The sequence below is a fragment of the Leuciscus leuciscus genome (genome assembly GCF_965113295.1).
Source record: "Leuciscus leuciscus genome assembly, chromosome: 12".
NCBI lineage: Eukaryota > Metazoa > Chordata > Actinopteri > Cypriniformes > Leuciscidae > Leuciscus > Leuciscus leuciscus.
The window spans coordinates 13,522,061-13,541,680 of NC_138736.1; the positions used below are offsets into that span (position 1 = coordinate 13,522,061).

Below are 19,620 nucleotides of genomic sequence, written 5' to 3' on the forward strand. Positions count from 1 at the left end.
TGAATTATTATTTTTGTATTTTTTTTGTTCTTCATATTTTCTGGTTATTAAAAGTGTCCACTTGTGTTAAGTTTGGATTATTTGTATTTATTTATTTAAACACATAACTGTAAGCACTGCATTAAAACAAAGACAAATAATACATTCGAAATAAAAATTAAATAAATAAAATAATTAATTAAACTGTAAAATGAGATCATGTGAAATGTGTTGTGCTAATTGAGACTGGAAGCCACATAAGAAAACAAATCGTGTTTTGGTACATAATTTATAATAAAAAGTCATAATTATGAGATAAAATGTCAAAATTATGACATACTAAGTCAAAATTATAAGATAATTGACTTTGTCACAATTATGAATAAATCTAATTGGGTACTTTCGACTTTTTATGTCAAATTTGAATTTGGCTATCTCATAAAATATTGACCGATTTTTTTATTTTTTATATATATTTTTGTTGTGGCAGAAATGGGCTTCGGAATGTTTGAGACATTTCAATTAAAAATACTTTAGTATGAGTCTTGAATATGAAGAATTCACTGCAAATAAAAGCTTAACAAACTGAATCGCTTTTTTATTGTTTGAGAAGTAAATAAATAATAAATATATATATCTTTCATAGACAGACCTAATAGTATATAAAATGAGACTAATACGAACTCTAGAATATTTACTTTAGGTTCAAATGAGGTAAGCTGCACCGTGACGTCTGAACCGGAAAGCCGTCCCTTCTGGTCGCCACTCCCACATATACGTCACGTCGGATTGACCAAACCCGGAAGTGAAGATGGCGACTGCCTACGAGAGGTTCAACCTGTAAGTTGAAACTTTTATTCGAGCACAGCGACATATATAAACCCATACAGCGCTCAGTTTCACTTTAATGAATGTCAGCTTGTTTAATGGCGGTGTCTGTGGGCGCTGTCAGGGTGTGTGGTTGTCTGTACAGGGCAGTTTTGTGTTGTGGTGGAAGCTGTACAGGCTTAAGCCGTTCAGAGACTGTTCAGATTGGCTGTGTATCAAAACCCAATGAGCTCCCTGTCTAGACAAAACGCTCGAGCTGAACCTTTTCACTACATTTAGGCAATACAACGCACCTGTGATGCGCTAAATGCTGTCTAGGCAGCTCACTGGGTTATTATGAGACAGTGTGGTGAGTCTGGACAGCACCTGTTCTCATACATGAGTGGGAGTGCAAGTTAGATGTAGACTAAGTTGCCCACTTTTGACTATGCTTAAAATGCACTGAAGCACAGTGAGCTGTTTCAGTGCTGCATTTGTGTAAAGCTGCTGTTAAACTGTTAATGCTTTTCAGTCAAAACATTATTCCTGCTATAAACTTTTTTTGTACAGTATGACATACTCTATTAATTATTTTAAATATTACATTATATTTGGAAAAGCCATTGAGAACCATTAGATATGTATAATAAATATCTAGTAATTTGACTTGTATCTATACTGTTAAAATTGTGCTTTATTAAAGGGTGAAACTGCAGGCGCACCATTGAAAGGGAAGTAAACCTGAATGGAATGTCCTAGCCCACACCTTACATCAACATGACCCTTGGTTGGTTATCAGACACTGACATAAGTTACAGTGGTCTGGACATGTACAGTTCTGAGAACCAGGATTAAAAATTGTTTTGCACAAGAATATTATTTTCATGACAATTGAAATGAAAATCATCTTATATTATGGGCACATTTATTTTTTTCCTTCAATAAAACCAGTATGTCAGAAACTTGCATCATTTGGCCCATAAGAGTCTCTATGCACTTTAAAGTCAACATGAAATCAAACTTTTATGGAAGATTGTGCAGTATTCATCAAATGATTTATCTATGCACATTGCACATTATTATTATTATTATTATTGTTCAATTCATGTGCACTTGTAATCTTTTATCAAAACAACTTTACCTTCCAGTCCCACAACGACATCTCTTCAGTTCTCTGATGATGTGTTTACTGGTGCGACATGGGACAACTGAAGCAAGTTATTTCAGACACGACTGACGTGTTTGTATATAGTGATTTGAGCAAAACATTATATTAATCTCATAAATTGTTGTGTTTGACACTATGCTAAGCAAACATACTAGCTATCCCTGTTGCAAAGAGCGATTGTTTCATTACTAATTTAGAAAAAATAAGATCTTTTGTATGTTTTTTAAAAAGGGCAAAAGCACAGAAGGGTAAGTGAGAGGTCTGATCAAAGAAATTAGGGATTAAAATAGTATGACTAGAAAAGTGCCAGTAAAAAAATAAAGTGAGGTACGGGTTAACATGTTAAATCAAATGTTTTTATTTTATTTTTTTATTCTACCGAGAAAAGAGCCCACTGTTGCTATAGCAACGAGCTACACTTTTACGTGCATCTGATTGACAGATAATTCATGCGATCTTATTTCACTGTTGTACCTAATGTTGAGGTTATTTCAGCTTCATACAAAGTTTGCTTCGTACACTAAGTTTAACTGCATTGTTAAAGAGGTCAAGCTTTACCATTCAACTGAGCTGTGTGCTTGCATTTGTACATTGTTCTTGCTCCGTCCATCCAATAACTGCGTCTTTGTATGAGACGAGTTTTCTATTTACTTCAACTGCTCAGTGCTCTGGTAATATCAATGGTATGACCCATTTCAATTTAAAATCTCAATATGAGCATATCTCATATCTCGTTAAAAAAATTAAAACGTTAGCGATACTGATTCAAAACGCGAGCGCCAGTGATTGACTGTCAAAGCGCGGATTGAACACCCCGCCCCCCAGCTGGACTGGACTTTTTGATTGGTTTTGCACCCGAGTAAGACCTGTCAGTTATTGGCTGAAGCACAGGGCTCCACCCACCGCAGTAGTTTGAAAAGTGTCTGTCAAATGTCAGCTCGCCCTTTTGCTCCGTCGGCACCTTTGTCAAAGTACTTTGTACTTTTGGTGAAAAATAAATGTAGCGAAGTTGAATTCTTTATTTTTATTCAACTCAAGTAAAAGTACCACAATTTATTTATAGGCCTACTCTAGAAAGTAGATTTAAAAAAATAAATAATAATCTTCTCAAGTACTGTAACGAAAGTATTTGTAATTAGTTACTTTTCACCTCTGTAATGATAAAATGTGCTTAATTTTCATAATAATGTTACAATGCAGCACTTTTTAAATGTATTGTTCAAAAAATATTGGTAGTAGTTATTTATTTAATTTAATTATTATTTGTTTATTTTATTTATTTATTTTATTTGCTGTGGTGACCCAGACAGGTTCTTTACAGCCTTTGAGGTTCACCATTATTCGTCCTAAACACCAAAATATAAATGGTTGTTTGCATCAGCTTTAATTATGAAATTTGCCCTTATTATTGTAAAGCCTACTTTTTTAGAGGTACAGTAAGCCCTTGAGTCTTATGAATGGCTCTTGCATAATAAAAATAACATTGCCAGTGGTATTACAGAAAAACTATAATGACATTAACCCTTGCACCATAAGCACTGTGTGTGCTTAGACTCATTACCCATTTTGATTCACCTTCAAATCAAATCAAATCACCTTTATTCTCTCTCACCACCAAAACAAAGAAGTGTAGTGGTGGGGGAAAGTCTTTGGTACGTACTTCAGACAGTGCACTTTACAAGGCATGTCGTACATGAAATATACATGATACAAATTAAAATAGACACATGATACAGAATGTACACAATACAAAATATACACAATAAAGGATTTATTGTGTGTATTTTGTATTGAATTTTTTCATGATTCATAATGGCTGTGTTTTGTCATATACAGACACGAGACACTTTATTTTAAGGTGATGTAGTTACATTCTACTCTCTCAAATACTTTGTATACTGTAAAGTACTTAGTAATATAAATTAAGTTAGGGTTATGGTTTGGTTTAGGGTTAGTTTCTTGTAATTATGCATAATTTACTGTAATTACTATAGTAAGTACATGTAGTAACGTGTAACTACATCAACTACAACTACATCAATAAAGTGTTACCCTAGACACAGTCCTATAAGTGATGCAACTTTTCTGCAACCCTGGCAAAAAAAAAAAAAAAAAAACCCTGCAAGCTAAAGTTCAACATCTGTGTTGCCTTAACTTGCGTTAGCTGATCAGTTGGCTCTGAGAATAAAAAAAGAAAAAAAAGTTGTTGTGTTACCATGTGTCATCTAAACAAACTGTGAGCCATCAAGTAAATTTTGAAATTGAGACAAATTCCTCAGTCCTATTATGCATTAATGGTTAATGGGGCAGAGGTTAACCGTGCAAGCGCAGGATGCCTCCCTTTTTGCAGACACATTAAGTGGTGCACAGAAAGTGTTGCTCAGCATTTTGGCAAGGAAGGAAGACTCCAGCCATAAAAGTGGGACACACACATAGGATGTGTTACTGAAACAGATTCTCAAACTCCTCACACTGTCGAAACTTGCATAAAGAAATAACCCAACCCTATCTGTAGTTTCATCTAAACTTTATAAAAATATGCACAGCCGAAATTAAAAAGTATTTAATTTCTGATTTATGATGCTACTGATAATCTGGTCTCTCCAGATGGTCTGAGATGTGATTAACTTTAAAGCTATGATGTTTCTGACAATGTTTCGTCTTGTTGATATTATTATCACCAGTCAAAAGCTTCTCAGTGTTTTTTGTCTTCACTCAGTACTGTTTAGCACATTTCCAATAATCTGTGCTGCTCTCAGTTTAATCAGAAATAGTTGGGTTTAAAAAATAGAACATGATTGGTGATTTTTCTTGTCTTTTCTGCTTTTCATAGGCATGCAACACCTGAGAAGTTCTACATTGAGGCTTGTGATGATGGAGCTAATGATGTGTTGGTTATTGATAGGGTGTCCACCGAGATGACCCTTGCAGGTACGGTTTGATGACTAATAAGATTGGAAGCTAGTCTAAATACTTTGTATTCCATTACATTTTTTATACAAAGGACCCATTCTGTTATAATACACTTTGGTGTCCTATATATTTTTTTAAAGCATAAAGCACAAATGTTTTACAGGACAACTACTGGAAATGTTTGATAAACTTTGTCTATTTAGCCCAGCATGAGAAAATATCATATCAAATCTAAAAATTGGCTAGAAGTCTCATAATTTATGTACTTGTCTCAGCTATTTTAAATTGTTATAATATTTTGCAGTATTACTGTTTTTACTGTATTTTTGATCAAATAAATGCCACCTTGCTGAGCATAAGAGACTTCTTTTAAAAACATCTTACCAACCCCAAACTGTTATATATTGCTTAAACAATTGGCAAACTAGGGTGTTTAAACTATATTTCAAAATGTCCCAAATTTCAATGACAGGATTACTAAAAGTGAATAGCAAATAAAACAGCTCATATAAAATGTAGTTTGTCTTCCTGAGGTTGGCGATGAACATTTTCTGAAGGTTAAGCACTTTGTCCATGTAAAAAAAGGTACAGTGAAAGATTTATAATATGGGCTGCTGTGATCTGACATTTATGAAGAGCCTCAACTTGCAAGAGAATCAGACTTTTCAAAGTGTACTGGCATCGATTAAAAGTTATGGCAGCTATTTGGATTTTGTCGTAGTTCTCTGTTTTAATCTTGACCTCCCTGCAAAGTGACATTTTATCATCACTGGCACTGTGACATTTTACATTTGAGGTAGTTGCTGTGTTAAAGGTGTATCCCAGAAATAGCAGAGCACAGCGCTGTTACTTCCTCATGCTGGACCTATTATGCCCTTTTTCAATGTCTTGATTTTGAGGTCTATTAGATCAGTTTTTCATGTCTAAATGTTAAAAAAACATTATTTTTCACATATTTTACATTGTTGCAGTACATCTGTAACGCTCTGTTTAGTTCCTGTCTCTATAAAGCCCTTCTTTTGAAAAACACAATGTGCTCTGATTGTTTGTCTGGATCAGTGTGTTGTAATTGGTCAACCGCTTCGAACTTCGGAAATGTCACGCACCTTACCATAACCACGAGTTTCAACTCATTACTAATGCAACTTAACCAGGCCTCCCCCTTTTTTGTGCATGAATTGTGTGGAATTATTTAAATCAGGGACATTGTGACATGTATATTCCCAGAAAAAAACTCAAGACTAGTCCGTGGGGTTTCAGGGAGTTCAGAAACAGTGATTACTGATATAGAGAATAACTCCCTTTGGAGTGACTTTGTGTTTTGTAACTTTGCAGACCTTTTTTCATGCTCAAACAGCAACATTACACACTAAAGAAAGTTGAAAATGTAAAAAAGTGTTAAAGGACCTCTTTAAATCTTCCCAGTCTGCAAAATGGGTTACTGTCATTCGTATGGTGCATTTAATGTTTTTTCGTCTTGAAGGTATTAAGGACATCCCTCCATCTGGCGTAACCAGGCCCATTTGTGGAATCATGGGAACTGTTCGCCTTGTGGCTGGTAGGTCCCATATTACAATGTTCCACATAGAATTCGGAACGTTAATTGTATCACGTACATGTATGCATACCGTGACGTATGACTTTTTGGCTTCTTCAGGGATGTACCTCATAGTCATCACCCGGAAGAGGAAAGTGGGCGACCTGTTTGGCCACACTGTGTGGAAAGCGGTGGAGTTTGATGTGATTTCTTATAAGAAGACCATTTTGCACCTCACAGATATTCAGGTCATCAAAGTCCCTAACCTCAACTTTCAGTCTAATGCTGATGTTTGTAACACCTTACATAGAAAGTGGGCTCTAAATGTCAATGTTTGTTTGATGAGTTTCCCAGTACGTCACTAAATCATAACCAATGGTTTCCTGCTATGATTTTTTTTTTGCCCTTTTTCTATTTGTAGTTTACTTAGAAGTGCTGTGATAACAACGCAGCAGATGCAGTCCCAGTTTGTGAAAGCGGGACGTACTCGTACAGTAAATTTTTCATTTGAGCCCACACTCAGAGCTCAGTGATATCTCATTACAGTGTTGTATACTTGCTGCATTATTTAGCAAGGCTAAGACTTCGGCTGAAATGCTGGCCTTGGATACAGCCGGTGAGTAGACCAGTAATGGGCACAGGAAATATTTCCTGCTAGAGTTGAAAAAGTGCCTGGAAGGCTTGACTGCAAGTGGACTAACTAGACAGATAAAGTGCTCCAAACACCTCTGAACCCTCAGATAAGAGTAAAGTAAGGGCAATGTAAGGGTTCAAGTCTGCAGTGAATGCTTCTAGCGATGGTTTAATTGCATTGTTTTGTCTCAATATGTGCCAGACCACAATTTAATAAGAAAATGCAAGTACGTTTTGCAATCTCAGCGTTGTTTGCATACTTGTCCAAAGTATGATTCTGGCCTCACTAATAAGACAGTGAGATGAAGGTGCCACACATTTACTAATCTGTTGCTCACCCTAATTTTGATTCCATGCATGAATTGTCTTCATAATGATTTATGTTAAATATTGTGAAATTTTGATAATAAATTGCATTTCAATATTAACTCTGTGGGCACAGAGATGAGCAGAATTGAATAACTGCTAAAGGTTCTGCTGACCAAGTTCTTCTGGGAGGAGGACTCAATTCAGGTCGTTCCTATTCCACCCCATTCCCAGAATCAGAGCTTTGGCTAGTGATTTCTGACCACAGAAGGGATGTGCACAGACTTAAAGTCTTGCCATTGGCCTAGAGCATAGTTTTGGCACCTGCACATTTGCAAAGCTTGTTTTAAGTAAGAATGAATGAGTTGTGCCAAAGTAATATTGCCGTGAGTGCTGTGTGATGCATTGGAGCTGATTAACTTGCGAACATGCATGATTTGAATACATGATGTGCATAAGCCTCAACTACAAAACATTTAACAGACTTTTTTGAACATGACAAACTCCTTTTCTTTGTCATGGCTTAGCAGTTAGATCTGCTCCAGACACATTCCCCCGGTTTCACAGACAAGACTTAAACCTTAAACAAGACTTAAACCTAGTCTCAGACTTAAATGCAGTTTTTAACTGAAAGCAACTTGCACTAATATATCTTAAAATATGTCAGTGCCATTGTTTTGTCTCAAGATGCAGCACCAGTAATGTTTTTTATCTAAGGCATGTTCAAGCTGTTTAAATCTCTTTACTTTTAAGGATAAGGACTAATCCTGGCCTTATCTAAGTCCTGTCTGTGAAACCGGGTCATTATGAGTTCATTAGAGAGATGTAAGTTCAGATTTTTACCACATTATATTGTGACCTAAATTTGCCAATTGTCTATTATAAATTTAGTACAAGTCTATTTTTTATTTTTATTAAATTAGGGCAAAAAATTAAAGTGTGAATTTTTTTTTTGCTAAAAAGAGAGAAACAGACAAAATAATATCATCATTAAATTATATTAATGACACATTAATAATAGAAACAATTGTTTTAGTATTATTAGTAATTATTAGTAAAATTGGGAAAGAAAAAAATCCAAAATAGTCTTTAAAGTGTATCTTTTATAGCACTTTATCTGTTTGTGTTTGTAGATTTCAGTTACAGTACATCTTTAAAGGCCATTTTCTCAAAATGAGTGTTTTCTCCTGTACTGAGGCAGAAATCTCCACTTCAGCAGCACTTACATAACACCAAACTTTACAGGTTTATTCCTATTTATATTCTGAAGGTTTTTACAGAGGCGTTTATGTAATTTGCCTGATTTTATACAACATTTTATTTTTTTCTGGCTGTTGACAGTATTTTCTGATTTATAGAGTGATAAAAAGAGAGATCCAAAATCTCCCCGTGAAAGCCTTGACTCTAATATGTCAAAAAAACATTTAATCTGAATTCATCCAATGTTCAGGTTTTTGTTCTAGAAATGTATGCAAATTAGTGCATATTTAATTAGATAATGCATAATCTGCATATTTAACCCCTTAAACCCTAAGCGTCCCGCCGGCGGGACGCCACCCCATGAAAAATATTCATAATCAAATTACTAAGCAACCACTGAATGGAACAACACAAAATAGGTATCATTTTAAAGCTTAGAATCTCAGCTTTTTAATGCATCTAATTACTTCGATCAACTTCTAATGATTGCAGAGTTATTCCACTAAATACGAGTGTACCCGCCGCAGGCGCCACCTAGCTGCAAAATTAATAATCATAATTTTTTTTCAAAAATATTACCTGGATCAACTTAAAATAGATGTCATTTGAAAGCTTAGAGTCTGAAATTTACAATGAATGTAGCCAATTTGATAAACTCCAATGTAGTGCTGAGTTATTTGCTGATAAATAGAAAAAAAATGTTTTCATAATTTATAAACTACTTTTTTGTACCACATACTGCAATATGTCAAAAACATCATACAGCTCAGATAGTCCTGTGTCATATGTCATTTGAAAGGTCTCAATGAGTAGAATACAACAAGCATAATTGTTCCAGGGTTTTTAATAAACTTGAGCAAGGTTTTTGTAAAATAACCCCTTAAGAGACCCATGTGTAAACCATATATGGATGCTGCATTTTAGACACATTTCCGCTTGTAACTTCATGAAACATGCTCCAATTGTGGAAAATGACACATCATTATTTACAGCAGATGCTTACAATTAAAAAGAGTCCAAACTCAACATAATCCATCACTCAGAACTAAAGATATTCCTCATGGAGTTCTAAACCACAAAAAATCCACTGATTCACGTAGCCTAGCAAGGTAGCTTAGACTTGGCCTTTTTACTCGTATCTTCATGAAACATTCGCCGATCATGAAAAATTATACATCGTTATTTACAGCAGGAGCTCACGATTACAAAGAGCCCAAACTTAATATATTCCATCAATCAGATCTAAAGATATTTCCTCATGGCGTTCTAAAACAAAAAATACCTCAGACGCGCCTATCCTAGTATATACTCATGAAGCACTCGCGTTTGGTTTTCACTTATAACTTCACAAAGCATGCACAGATCGTAGAAAAATGCACATCATTATTTTTAGCAGACTCTCACGATTAAAAAGAGCCCAAACTCAGCAAAATCCATCACTCAGATCTAAAGATATTCCTCGTGGGAGTTGTAACACACGAACCACCACCGGCGCGCATAGACCGTTTATTATAGATGTAGCACTTGTCGCGTTTTAACTCATAACTCAATGAAGCATGCATCAATTGTGGAAAATGGCACATCATTATTTACAGCAGATTGTTAAGATTAAAAAGAGCCCAAACTCGCCATAATCCATCACTCAGATCTAAATATATTCCTTATGGCGTTCTAACACAAAAAATTCCACAGGCGGATCTATGAAGTAGCAATAGCAGTGATGCGATGTTGTTTTGATGTGACGTTTCAGCTCATAACTCAATGAAACATGCATGGATTGTGAAAAATCACACATCTTTATTGACAGCAGATTCTCACGATTACAAAGAGCCCAAACACAACATAATCCATTGCTTTGATCACGAGATATTCCTCACGAAGTGATGCATACTTGGCTAAAAAACAAGTCTCTCATCCTCCCGGGGTGCAAAGTGTTTTCCAGTTTTCCCGGAACCATCCGTGCTCGATTTCAAACGTGGAATAACACAAAATATGTATCATATTAAAGCTTAGAATCTCAGCTTTTTAATGCATCCAACCACTTCGATCAACTCTGAACGAGTGCTGACTAGTCTCTCTCAACCGGAGTGTACCGCCCGCGGACGCCCCACAGGCGCCACCTAGCTGCGAAAATATTAATTATCATATTTTTCCAAAATATTGCCTTGATTCAAACAAAATTGGTGTCATTTGAAAGCTTAGAGTCTGAACTTTACAGTGAATGTAGCCAATTCGAAAAACTCCTAAGTACTGCTGAGTTATTTGTTGATAAATAGAATATTTTTTTTCATAATCTATAAAATAGTTTTTTGTACTATGTACTGCAATGTGTCAAAAACATCATACATCTCATGAAACATTCAAAAATCATTGAAAATTGCACTTAATTTTTTACAGCATATTAATACAATTCAAATGAGCCCAAAATTTACTTAATCTATTGCTTTTATGACAAGATTTTCTTCATGGTGAAACAATTTTAAAAATGCCCATGAGGGGGCGTCAAGGTCTCAACAAAAAGGCTATCTTGGTTCCAAATGCTATAACTTTTGATTGCTTTATCCAATCACCACAAAATTTTATCGAGATGCAGCTCATATGTAGAGGGACTTCCCCAAAAAAGAATTTTCCTTCTACCTTATTTCCTTCCTGAGTTATTCCATGTCAAATAAGAAAGATATGCATTATCATAATAAAAATTATATATATTTTTTGTCTTTTATCAGCAGTTTCTCGGCAGGAGAATGTCCAAATGTAATGTAATGTATATTTTCAAAAAATTTGAAAAGTGTTCTTTCAAACGATACCTACCTTTAGAATCTCCTTGCTATAGTTTTGAAGTTATGAGTCTTTAGTTTTGTGTATGTCACTAAGAAAACTCATTTTTTTTATTGCCTTCCAAATGTGTGAGGACTTAACAAAAAGGCTCCCTTTGTTCCAAGTGCTGTAACTTTGGATTACTTTATGCTATCATCATAAAATAATGATCCAGACGCAGACCACACATAGGGGAACATCACAAAAAAAGAATTATTTTGCTACCGTATTTCCTTCCGGAATTATTGCATTTCAAATAAGAAAGATATCTAAATTATTAAAAAATAATATTAATATTTTTGTCTTTTATCAGCATTTTCTCAGCATTAGATTGTCCAAAAGTAATAAAAATTTATATTTTCTAAAAATATAAAAAGTTTCCTAACAAATGATATCTACCTTTTGACTCTCCTCTCTATAGTTTTGAAGTTATGAGTCTTTACTTTTTTGTGTGTCACTCAGACAAAAAACTCCAAAAATGGCCTCAGTGTTTAAGGGGTTAAACAACATTTAAAAATTTCTTTTTTTTCTTTTTTAATTCTTAATGTTATCAATTAAATGGGGAAGTTTGGTGATATCTATTAATACATTTTTTACCCTATTCACCTGGGGTGTCTTGCCTTAATAAAATCAAAATACATACAAATAGAATTAATATATTATCAAATAATTGTATTATTATTACATAATATATTAATACAAAAATAATACTTTATTTTTATATTCACTTTATATTTGTTGCATCTGCAACTGTTCAAACAGAAAATCAATTATAAATCATAATATTAACTTTCAAAAGTGTACCTTTAAATAATTGGGACATTTGCAAAAGGACTTTTTTAGTAGTTCATTCTATTTAAAAAAATAAAATAAAAACTATATATTGCATAATTATTTACCATAATTGTAAGGTTTACTTTAGGTTATATTGCTAATTTTTATCGTCAAGTTAATTATTGCTCACCCCTACCTGATCACATTTCCCCATCTTCTCCCCATTATGTCCTGTAATTTCTTTACTTTTAATAAAACTGCCTAAATGCCCCAATTAATTAAATAATAAAACAACAACCCTAATCTTATTTCTGTTCGAATCATGTATTGCTTATAATCTTTTTCAATGGCTGTTTCCTTCTCACAGATGCAAGACAACAAGACGTTTCTGACTATGATTAGCAGTGTACTCAATACTGATGGTTTCTACTTCTGCACGGACTATGACCTGACCCACACCCAACAGCGCCTGTCCAACACCAGCCCGGACTTCCAGGAGATGAGCCTGCTAGAGAGGGTGAGCAGAGGAAAGACTGCAGATGAGAGCGAGTGATGATGGTAGAAGAGAGACAGAGCTGTGTGAGGTTTCAGTGGCAGAGAGAGAAATAGAGCACAGCAGGGTGCAGGTTGTCTGGTCAGCTCATTGTCTCAAACCGCATCCCTAATTTACAATAAAGGGCCGTCACAGGAGATATGCTGTCTCTTTGTAAACTAGATTTGCAAAGCTCTTGTTTTACAAGCACACTTGCTGAGATACACTGTGTTTTGGTTTTCCCTCATGTTTTGTTTTCAATGCCAGATTTTGTGCTTTTGTGTCTGGCTTGTTTGATAAAGTTTTGTGCGTTCAAACTTCCTGAGCATATTTGGTTGCATTGTTCATCATGTCTTACATTCTGCAAAATGACAATAACTTCTCAGATGATCTCTGGAAGTTGTTTAGTTTGGTCTTCTCTCTTGTCTCTCCACATAGGCAGACCAGAGGTTTGTGTGGAATGGAAACCTTTTAAGAGAAATCATCTCACAGCCCGAGGTATAAAAATATTCCTAATTCATAAAACATTAAACATGTGAGAAAATCATACATGCTTACTCACTGGTTCCCCTTTTCAGCTCCATAAATTTGCATTTCCCGTCATCCATGGATGTATCCTTTGAGGTGCATTTTAACAACGTTGTTCATGGTTAAGTTGCTCTCTTTATTTTGCCTTGACTGTCTGGATAAAGAAAAAATATCTCTAACTGGACATGACTAGTTTAAAATCCATAATCTGCTAATACATTTTATGTAGCAAGGGGATTTCCCCTGTAATTTGCACTGTAAGTTGCTTTGGATAAAACTGTCAGTTAAATGACACATTTGTAGTAAAACCATGTGATATTGAGGCTTAACCCATTGCTTCAGTTATTGTGATGAAGCCATGCTGCATCAATGGGAAGGTGTTTCAGTGGATCCTCATCTCTAGACGGAGCTGTTTCAGAGCGGGGGTCCGATATTATGTCAGAGGTCAGATGTATTCAAGCATTTATACAAATGCACACAGTTGTCTTTACTGCAGATATTATAATTTCCCCCTGCACCCCAGGCATTGACTCTGAAGGACATGCTGCTAACTTCGTTGAGACAGAACAGATAGTCCAGTACAATAATGCCAGGGCGTCCTTTGTGCAGGTCGGTTGAAATTACTGTTGGCCTCTATTACAAGGATATTTGTTGTTGACCCCTTAAAATTCACCCCAGTTGTGCTCTTTTACTTTCCTCTTACACAGACTCGAGGCTCCATGCCCTTTTTCTGGTCTCAAAGACCCAACCTGAAGTACAAGCCCAAGCCACAGATAAGCACCGAAACCAATCACGTAAGACCACATCTATCATCTATCTGTCTGTCTGTCGTGTCTATCTATCTATCGTGTCTATCTATCGTGTCTATCTTATCTGGTTGCAGATGGATGGATTCAGGAGGCATTTTGAGTCACAGGTTCTCATTTATGGCAAACAAGTGATTCTAAATTTGGTAAATAAATTCTTAAATTGTTCTTGTGGTAGAATATTTCAGAAAATTGTAGCCATTGGTCACAAAGCTTAAGATAATTGCTTTGTCTGTAGGTGAATCAAAAAGGATCTGAGTTGCCCCTTGAACAGGCCTTCGCCAAAATGGTCAACGGCGTGGAAAACGGTCTCATCAAGTATTTAAACAGTTTTTTTAATGCCTACAGATACATCTTTAGTCGTGTTTGGCAATTGAGGCAATTACTATTGCTCATACAAGGATTTGGTTTTTTGACAAACTCTTAAAACTAAGTATTACACTATGTCAGATAACTCAAATCACATGCTTAAAATCATTCATCTTGTTGAGGAGAAGTGTGCTCTTTGACCAAAACACTGCAAAAACACTTGTATTTTGAAATATTATTACAATTAAAAAGCTGTTTTCTATTTTTCTGTTTTCTAATCTAATTAACTGTTCAAGAAACATTTCTTGAACAGAAACATTTCTTATTATCATCAATGTTGAAAACAGTTGTGCTACTTAATATTTTTGTGGAAACCCTGATACATTTTTTCCAGGGTTCGATTAATAGAAAGTTCAAAAGAACAGCATTTATTTAAAATAGAAATCTTTTGTAACATTATAAATGTTTTTACTTCTTTTTTTACTTCTCTAAGCTTTACTTAAAAGCAGATATATTATGATCATATCAGATCTTTCTATTTGCCTCTTGTATTTAACTGTGTAGTGATGCTTGTGTTTCATTTGAGGTACATAGCCTTTGACTTTCACAAAGAGTGCAGTAAGATGAGATGGCATCGCCTCCAGATTCTCGTTGATGCAGTTTCTGAGATGCAAGACGAGTTTGGGTTTGTATTTATTTCTGTACTGTCATTTCTATGAATTTGTATAGGAAATATTACATAAGAAGCTTTTGGAGTTGTCTGTGAAGAGAGGAAGGAAAGTGTGATGTGTTAATATGAAAGTCATTTAATCAGGACTGTGGTCTCTGATGTCGTCACTGGCTCGCTTTGATCTGGTTCTTGAATGTTGATTCCTCAGGTACTTTATGGTGAGCTCAGACGGAAAGGTGTCGTCCGAGCAGTCTGGAACCTTCCGCAGTAATTGTATGGACTGCCTGGACCGCACCAACGTCATTCAGAGCCTGCTGGCCAGACGCTCCCTTCAGAGCCAGCTACAGGTGAGAGACCGCATAACATAGCATCGTCATAACTAGGTGTGACGCAATTGAGGACACTTACGCACTTGAAAAATCTGGCTGATTTTTGTGGCTTTGTGCAGGATTTTACTGTCAGTGAAAGGAACTTACTAGTAAATTGATGCGTCATGTATTTTTAGGAAGTGTAAACGCTCTATTGTGCGGTCATGATTGCTTGCAAACATTTAGAAATCAGTGATATGGATCCATAATGTGGTTGACAATTGGTTTGTTATGTGTACCTCCTCACTTTAAGCTGCATGTCATTTTCAGAGGATGGGTGTCCTCCATGTAGGCCAGAGGATTGAGGAACAGGCTGATTTTGAGAAGATTTATAAGAACGGTGTGTTTATATTTCTAGAAATGACTTCAATGCACACAAATTCTCCTGTTATCGACTGTAACTCGACTGTTTTCATTTACTCTTTCTCTCAGCGTGGGCAGACAATGCCAATGCCTGTGCTAAACAGTATGCAGGAACAGGAGCCCTGAAAACTGACTTCACCAGGTACTCTATGTCCCAGACTCCTTTCAGAATATCTGCAGTTGTGTACGTCTACCGTTATAACCTTCACCTTTGACCTCAGAACCGGGAAGAGGACTCATTGGGGCTTGGTAATGGACGGCTGGAACTCAATGATCCGTTATTACAAGAACAATTTCTCAGACGGGTTCAGACAAGTGCGTATGACATCTTTGTCTTTATGTCTTTCAGTCAGACCCAGTTTGCTGTGGTGAATTTTAAGTAATTGACTTTGCCCACAGGACTCCATTGATCTCTTCCTCGGAAACTATACAGTGGATGAAACTGATGGCTTGACGCCTCTGCACGCGCAGAAGGACTGGAAGTTTCTATTGGTCAGTGCTTTGTGCATACTGCTTGAAAGAGAATTCGAATTAAAAGAGGTCAAATACCATAATGAATAAAAAAGAGAAAAATGTAGTCCAAGCTGATTCAGGCAGTCCTAACATTTATAATTCAACACTACCAGCTGCCGGTCATTTCCTGCATATTTTACATTGCTATTTCTCTGTAATTCCTTCCGCAGCTTCCTGTTATTATGGTGGTGGCTTTCTCCATGTGCATTATCTGTCTCCTAATGGCTGGTAAGGTCATTATAATGCAATGTGAAATAAAGCAATAGGGTCAATGATATGACCCTTATTTTTTTATGTCCAGATACATTAATCATAATAATAATAAATAATACATTTATTCAAAAATCCATTTAAGATGCATTTAAGATTTATCCAATTTATACATGCAGTGACTTAAATACGCCTCTTCAGTGATGAGCATGTTTTTAATTTCTCTATTAAAATTCATTTGAACCGTGCTGATGTCATAAATAATAGAAAAAGCCTCTTTAAAGGTTTTTTTTTTTATTGTGTCATGTTACTGTTTGAGCATGAAAAAGGTCTGCAATGTTACAAAGCACAAAGTCACTCCAAAGGGAGTTATTCAGTATATCAGTAATCACTGTTTCTGAACTCCCTGAAACGCCTCGATTGTATTCTTGAGTTTCCTTCCGGAAATGTACATGTTGCAATATTCCTCATTTAAATATAAAAAAATAATAATTTAAAAATTCCCATAAAGTTTGAGTTACAATACAGTAGTTTGTGAATAATAATGGATCTGTACTCTCTATCAGGTGACACTTGGACGGAGACCCTGGCGTATGTGTTATTCTGGGGAATGGCCAGTGCTCTTACGGCCGCTGTCATCGTGGTCAATGGACGAGAGTTTGTTGACGCACCGAAACTGGTCCAAAAAGAGAAGATGGATTGAATATAGACCTCATTCTTTCTGCTCTCTGTTTCCTCTTAATTTTCCTCCAAAAGTTTTTATTAACCTGCTCTCTACACTGTCCTTAAACTTCTTCAGCAGAGCAAGTATCCCTGTTTCCTGCTCCTATAAAAAAATTGTATTACCAGCCTATGTTACCTTATAATTTCACAACACTTACTGTCGTACTACAAATTTCCATTGAATCATAGGACATAGTGTCCAAATTTCCTTACTAGTTTAGTTTCATCAGTTCAGAATTTCTCATGGGTTGCACAAGATCTCCAGCCTGTAAGTGCATTGTGGACATAGCATCTTATTTCAAAGTTGTTGTGTTGTTACTTTTTAAAGATCAATCTAAATTGACCCGTTGTGAAATTCGAGTTCTTGTTTTGGCTCTAGAGTTTCTGCTTTATGATATTGGACACCAGGCATGTGCCCATTGGCCCAGTCTATAGGTTGACAGATCAATGAAGGTCTATTCTAACTAGATTGCTATGCAAGTGAATGTTACATGATGCATCAGTGGCTCAGCCCCTGGTTATTACCATTTATGTCCTCTCAAATCTGTCCCGAAATCAGCCTTGGTTGTATCTTTAGTTCTTCTTTGCAGTGGCAGTTTGGGTTTTAATGTGGTTTCCTTTTGTTCTGCCAGCATATTTATGGTTTTGTGTCCCTCATAAATGATAAAATTAGACAGCTGTGGGGCCACACTAGGGAGAGAGAGAGGTATTAAGCACTTTCTTTATGAGTTTACAGAAAAAAATGTGAACAGCACTTTCTGTATGACTCCTTTATGTCTCCTCATGGACCAATGAACACTAACAGATATGACACGTATAAAGTCACTCTTTAATGGCTCTTTGATTGCACTCCTCTTCAATGTTACCAGTTCAGTGGCAGTTCATTACATGGAAATAGACTTCAGATTACCTGTCAAATTGGCTCGCACTTTTAATTGAATTCACTTAAACTATACTGACAATTGAAAAGGTATTCGCTTTTGATTCAATTATTTAGACAGGTGGCTTCATGAACAGAATCAGAATAAAATTGTCAGTTTTCTGAATGTTCACTTGCATGATGGTGCATTTCAAAATGTCTTACCTTTAACCCACCAATTTCCTTTCATTTTGACAAACTTAGACACTTTTAGCAAGGTTAAGGTCTTCCTTTTGAACTCATTACTACCTTTAGAATTGGATGGTTATCAGTTTGGTTTAATGTAGACAAAGAATGTAGATTTTGATGCCTTTATATCTGTGTTTTGTAATCTTCTGCAAATGATAATGCAAGCTGCAGTAACTGTCTTATGGGAAACATTTCAACAGGATATTGCAAATGCCAGTTTCATCAAATTCAATTGGGGCATATTTTATCCATTTGCTTTGTGTGCAAAGATGAAGAGAATATGCAGTACAACTTGGAATTAAAATGACTGGATGGAAACACAACACTAATAATTAAATCCTGTATGTTTGATGTTTACCTGTGTAAATCTGATGTGTAAACTGTACATTGGGAAGAAATTACGAATATATATATATATATATATATAAATATGAGTGTGTCATTGTAATAATGTACTGTACTGTAGTTTACAACATCATAGCTTTAGCACTTTCTGGTTGAGTTCTTGATCAATCGAAGTGATGTTACTAATCACATTCTTCCATCACAGGGTTGGATGAATATGGATTTCATTACCCTAGATTATGAACTGCATCATTGTATTTCCAGGGTGCGATGGTTTGAAGTGTGTTAAATGACATATTATCAATATTAATTGTGTTTTGGTCTTGTTCCTGACAGTGTTTTAAATACTGTTTAATCTTCTTTCTCATCTTGTTTGATTAAGAGAATATATGCCTCAACATTACAGTGGGACTTATGATTACTGTGGTCATTTAGAAATATTCAGTACGCACCCATGATTTCACGGGAATTTGTGAGACATTACATCAGTTGTCTTTAATTGTCGATCAGTCTTGTCCTTATCAGTCTCTAACATCTACAGTTCTGGTGAAAAACCACACTGCTTAAGACTATTGCTCATATTCTTGGTATTGTTTTGAGTCATTGAGGTGTAATTCCACTACTGTAACTGATTGATTCATTATGAAAACATGTTTAATAAATTATACCAGGAAAATACTTGTTCTGCTTCTTATTTATGCAAGAGCTGAGACACAAACATCTGAGTTTATGAGATAAGTCTCTGGTTTCTAGTCTTCAGTCAGCCGGGTTCTTCCATCCTTGTAAATAACATTAAATTAATCATCGAAATTAACTGAGATTCCAATTCTTTCTAGTGGCTTTGACATTTTTCTGTTTTATATTCACTTTAATAATTTCTCTGTCTGTTTCCAAATATCTATTTTTTCCACCCTTCAAGGTCCATCCTGAATTCATAGCGCCTCCATGTGGTTACACATTGTATGCAAATTATTACCACGTAAAACAAAGATTAAAGGCCTTTTGACACTA

General features: G+C 35.5%; 1 protein-coding gene across 1 annotated transcript; it reads left to right on the forward strand.

Annotated features, from left to right (window-relative positions):
* The first annotated feature begins 731 nt into the window (after positions 1-731).
* On the forward strand, positions 732-19,287 carry sacm1la (SAC1 like phosphatidylinositide phosphatase a). The gene is made up of 20 exons (XM_082185798.1): positions 732-819; positions 4,788-4,885; positions 6,351-6,425; positions 6,525-6,652; positions 12,502-12,651; positions 13,105-13,164; positions 13,245-13,278; positions 13,537-13,638; positions 13,718-13,803; positions 13,902-13,988; positions 14,078-14,146; positions 14,239-14,318; positions 14,896-14,994; positions 15,188-15,326; positions 15,618-15,687; positions 15,780-15,852; positions 15,932-16,025; positions 16,110-16,202; positions 16,394-16,451; positions 17,000-19,287. The coding sequence occupies exons 1-20, from the start codon at positions 791-793 to the stop codon at positions 17,134-17,136; spliced, it is 1,761 nt and encodes a 586-aa protein (XP_082041924.1). The 5' UTR covers positions 732-790; the 3' UTR covers positions 17,137-19,287.
* The last annotated feature ends 333 nt before the right edge of the window (positions 19,288-19,620 follow it).

What these genes read in the sequence shown, in the direction of transcription:
- sacm1la (XM_082185798.1), top strand. Translation starts at nt 791, where the DNA reads ATGGCGACTGCCTACGAGAGGTTCAACCT. An exon ending in CCCTTCAGAGCCAGCTACAG is followed by an intron (nt 15,327 to 15,617) that starts GTGAGAGACCGC and finishes TGTCATTTTCAG; the next exon opens with AGGATGGGTGTCCTCCATGT. An exon ending in TCTCAGACGGGTTCAGACAA is followed by an intron (nt 16,026 to 16,109) that starts GTGCGTATGACA and finishes CTTTGCCCACAG; the next exon opens with GACTCCATTGATCTCTTCCT.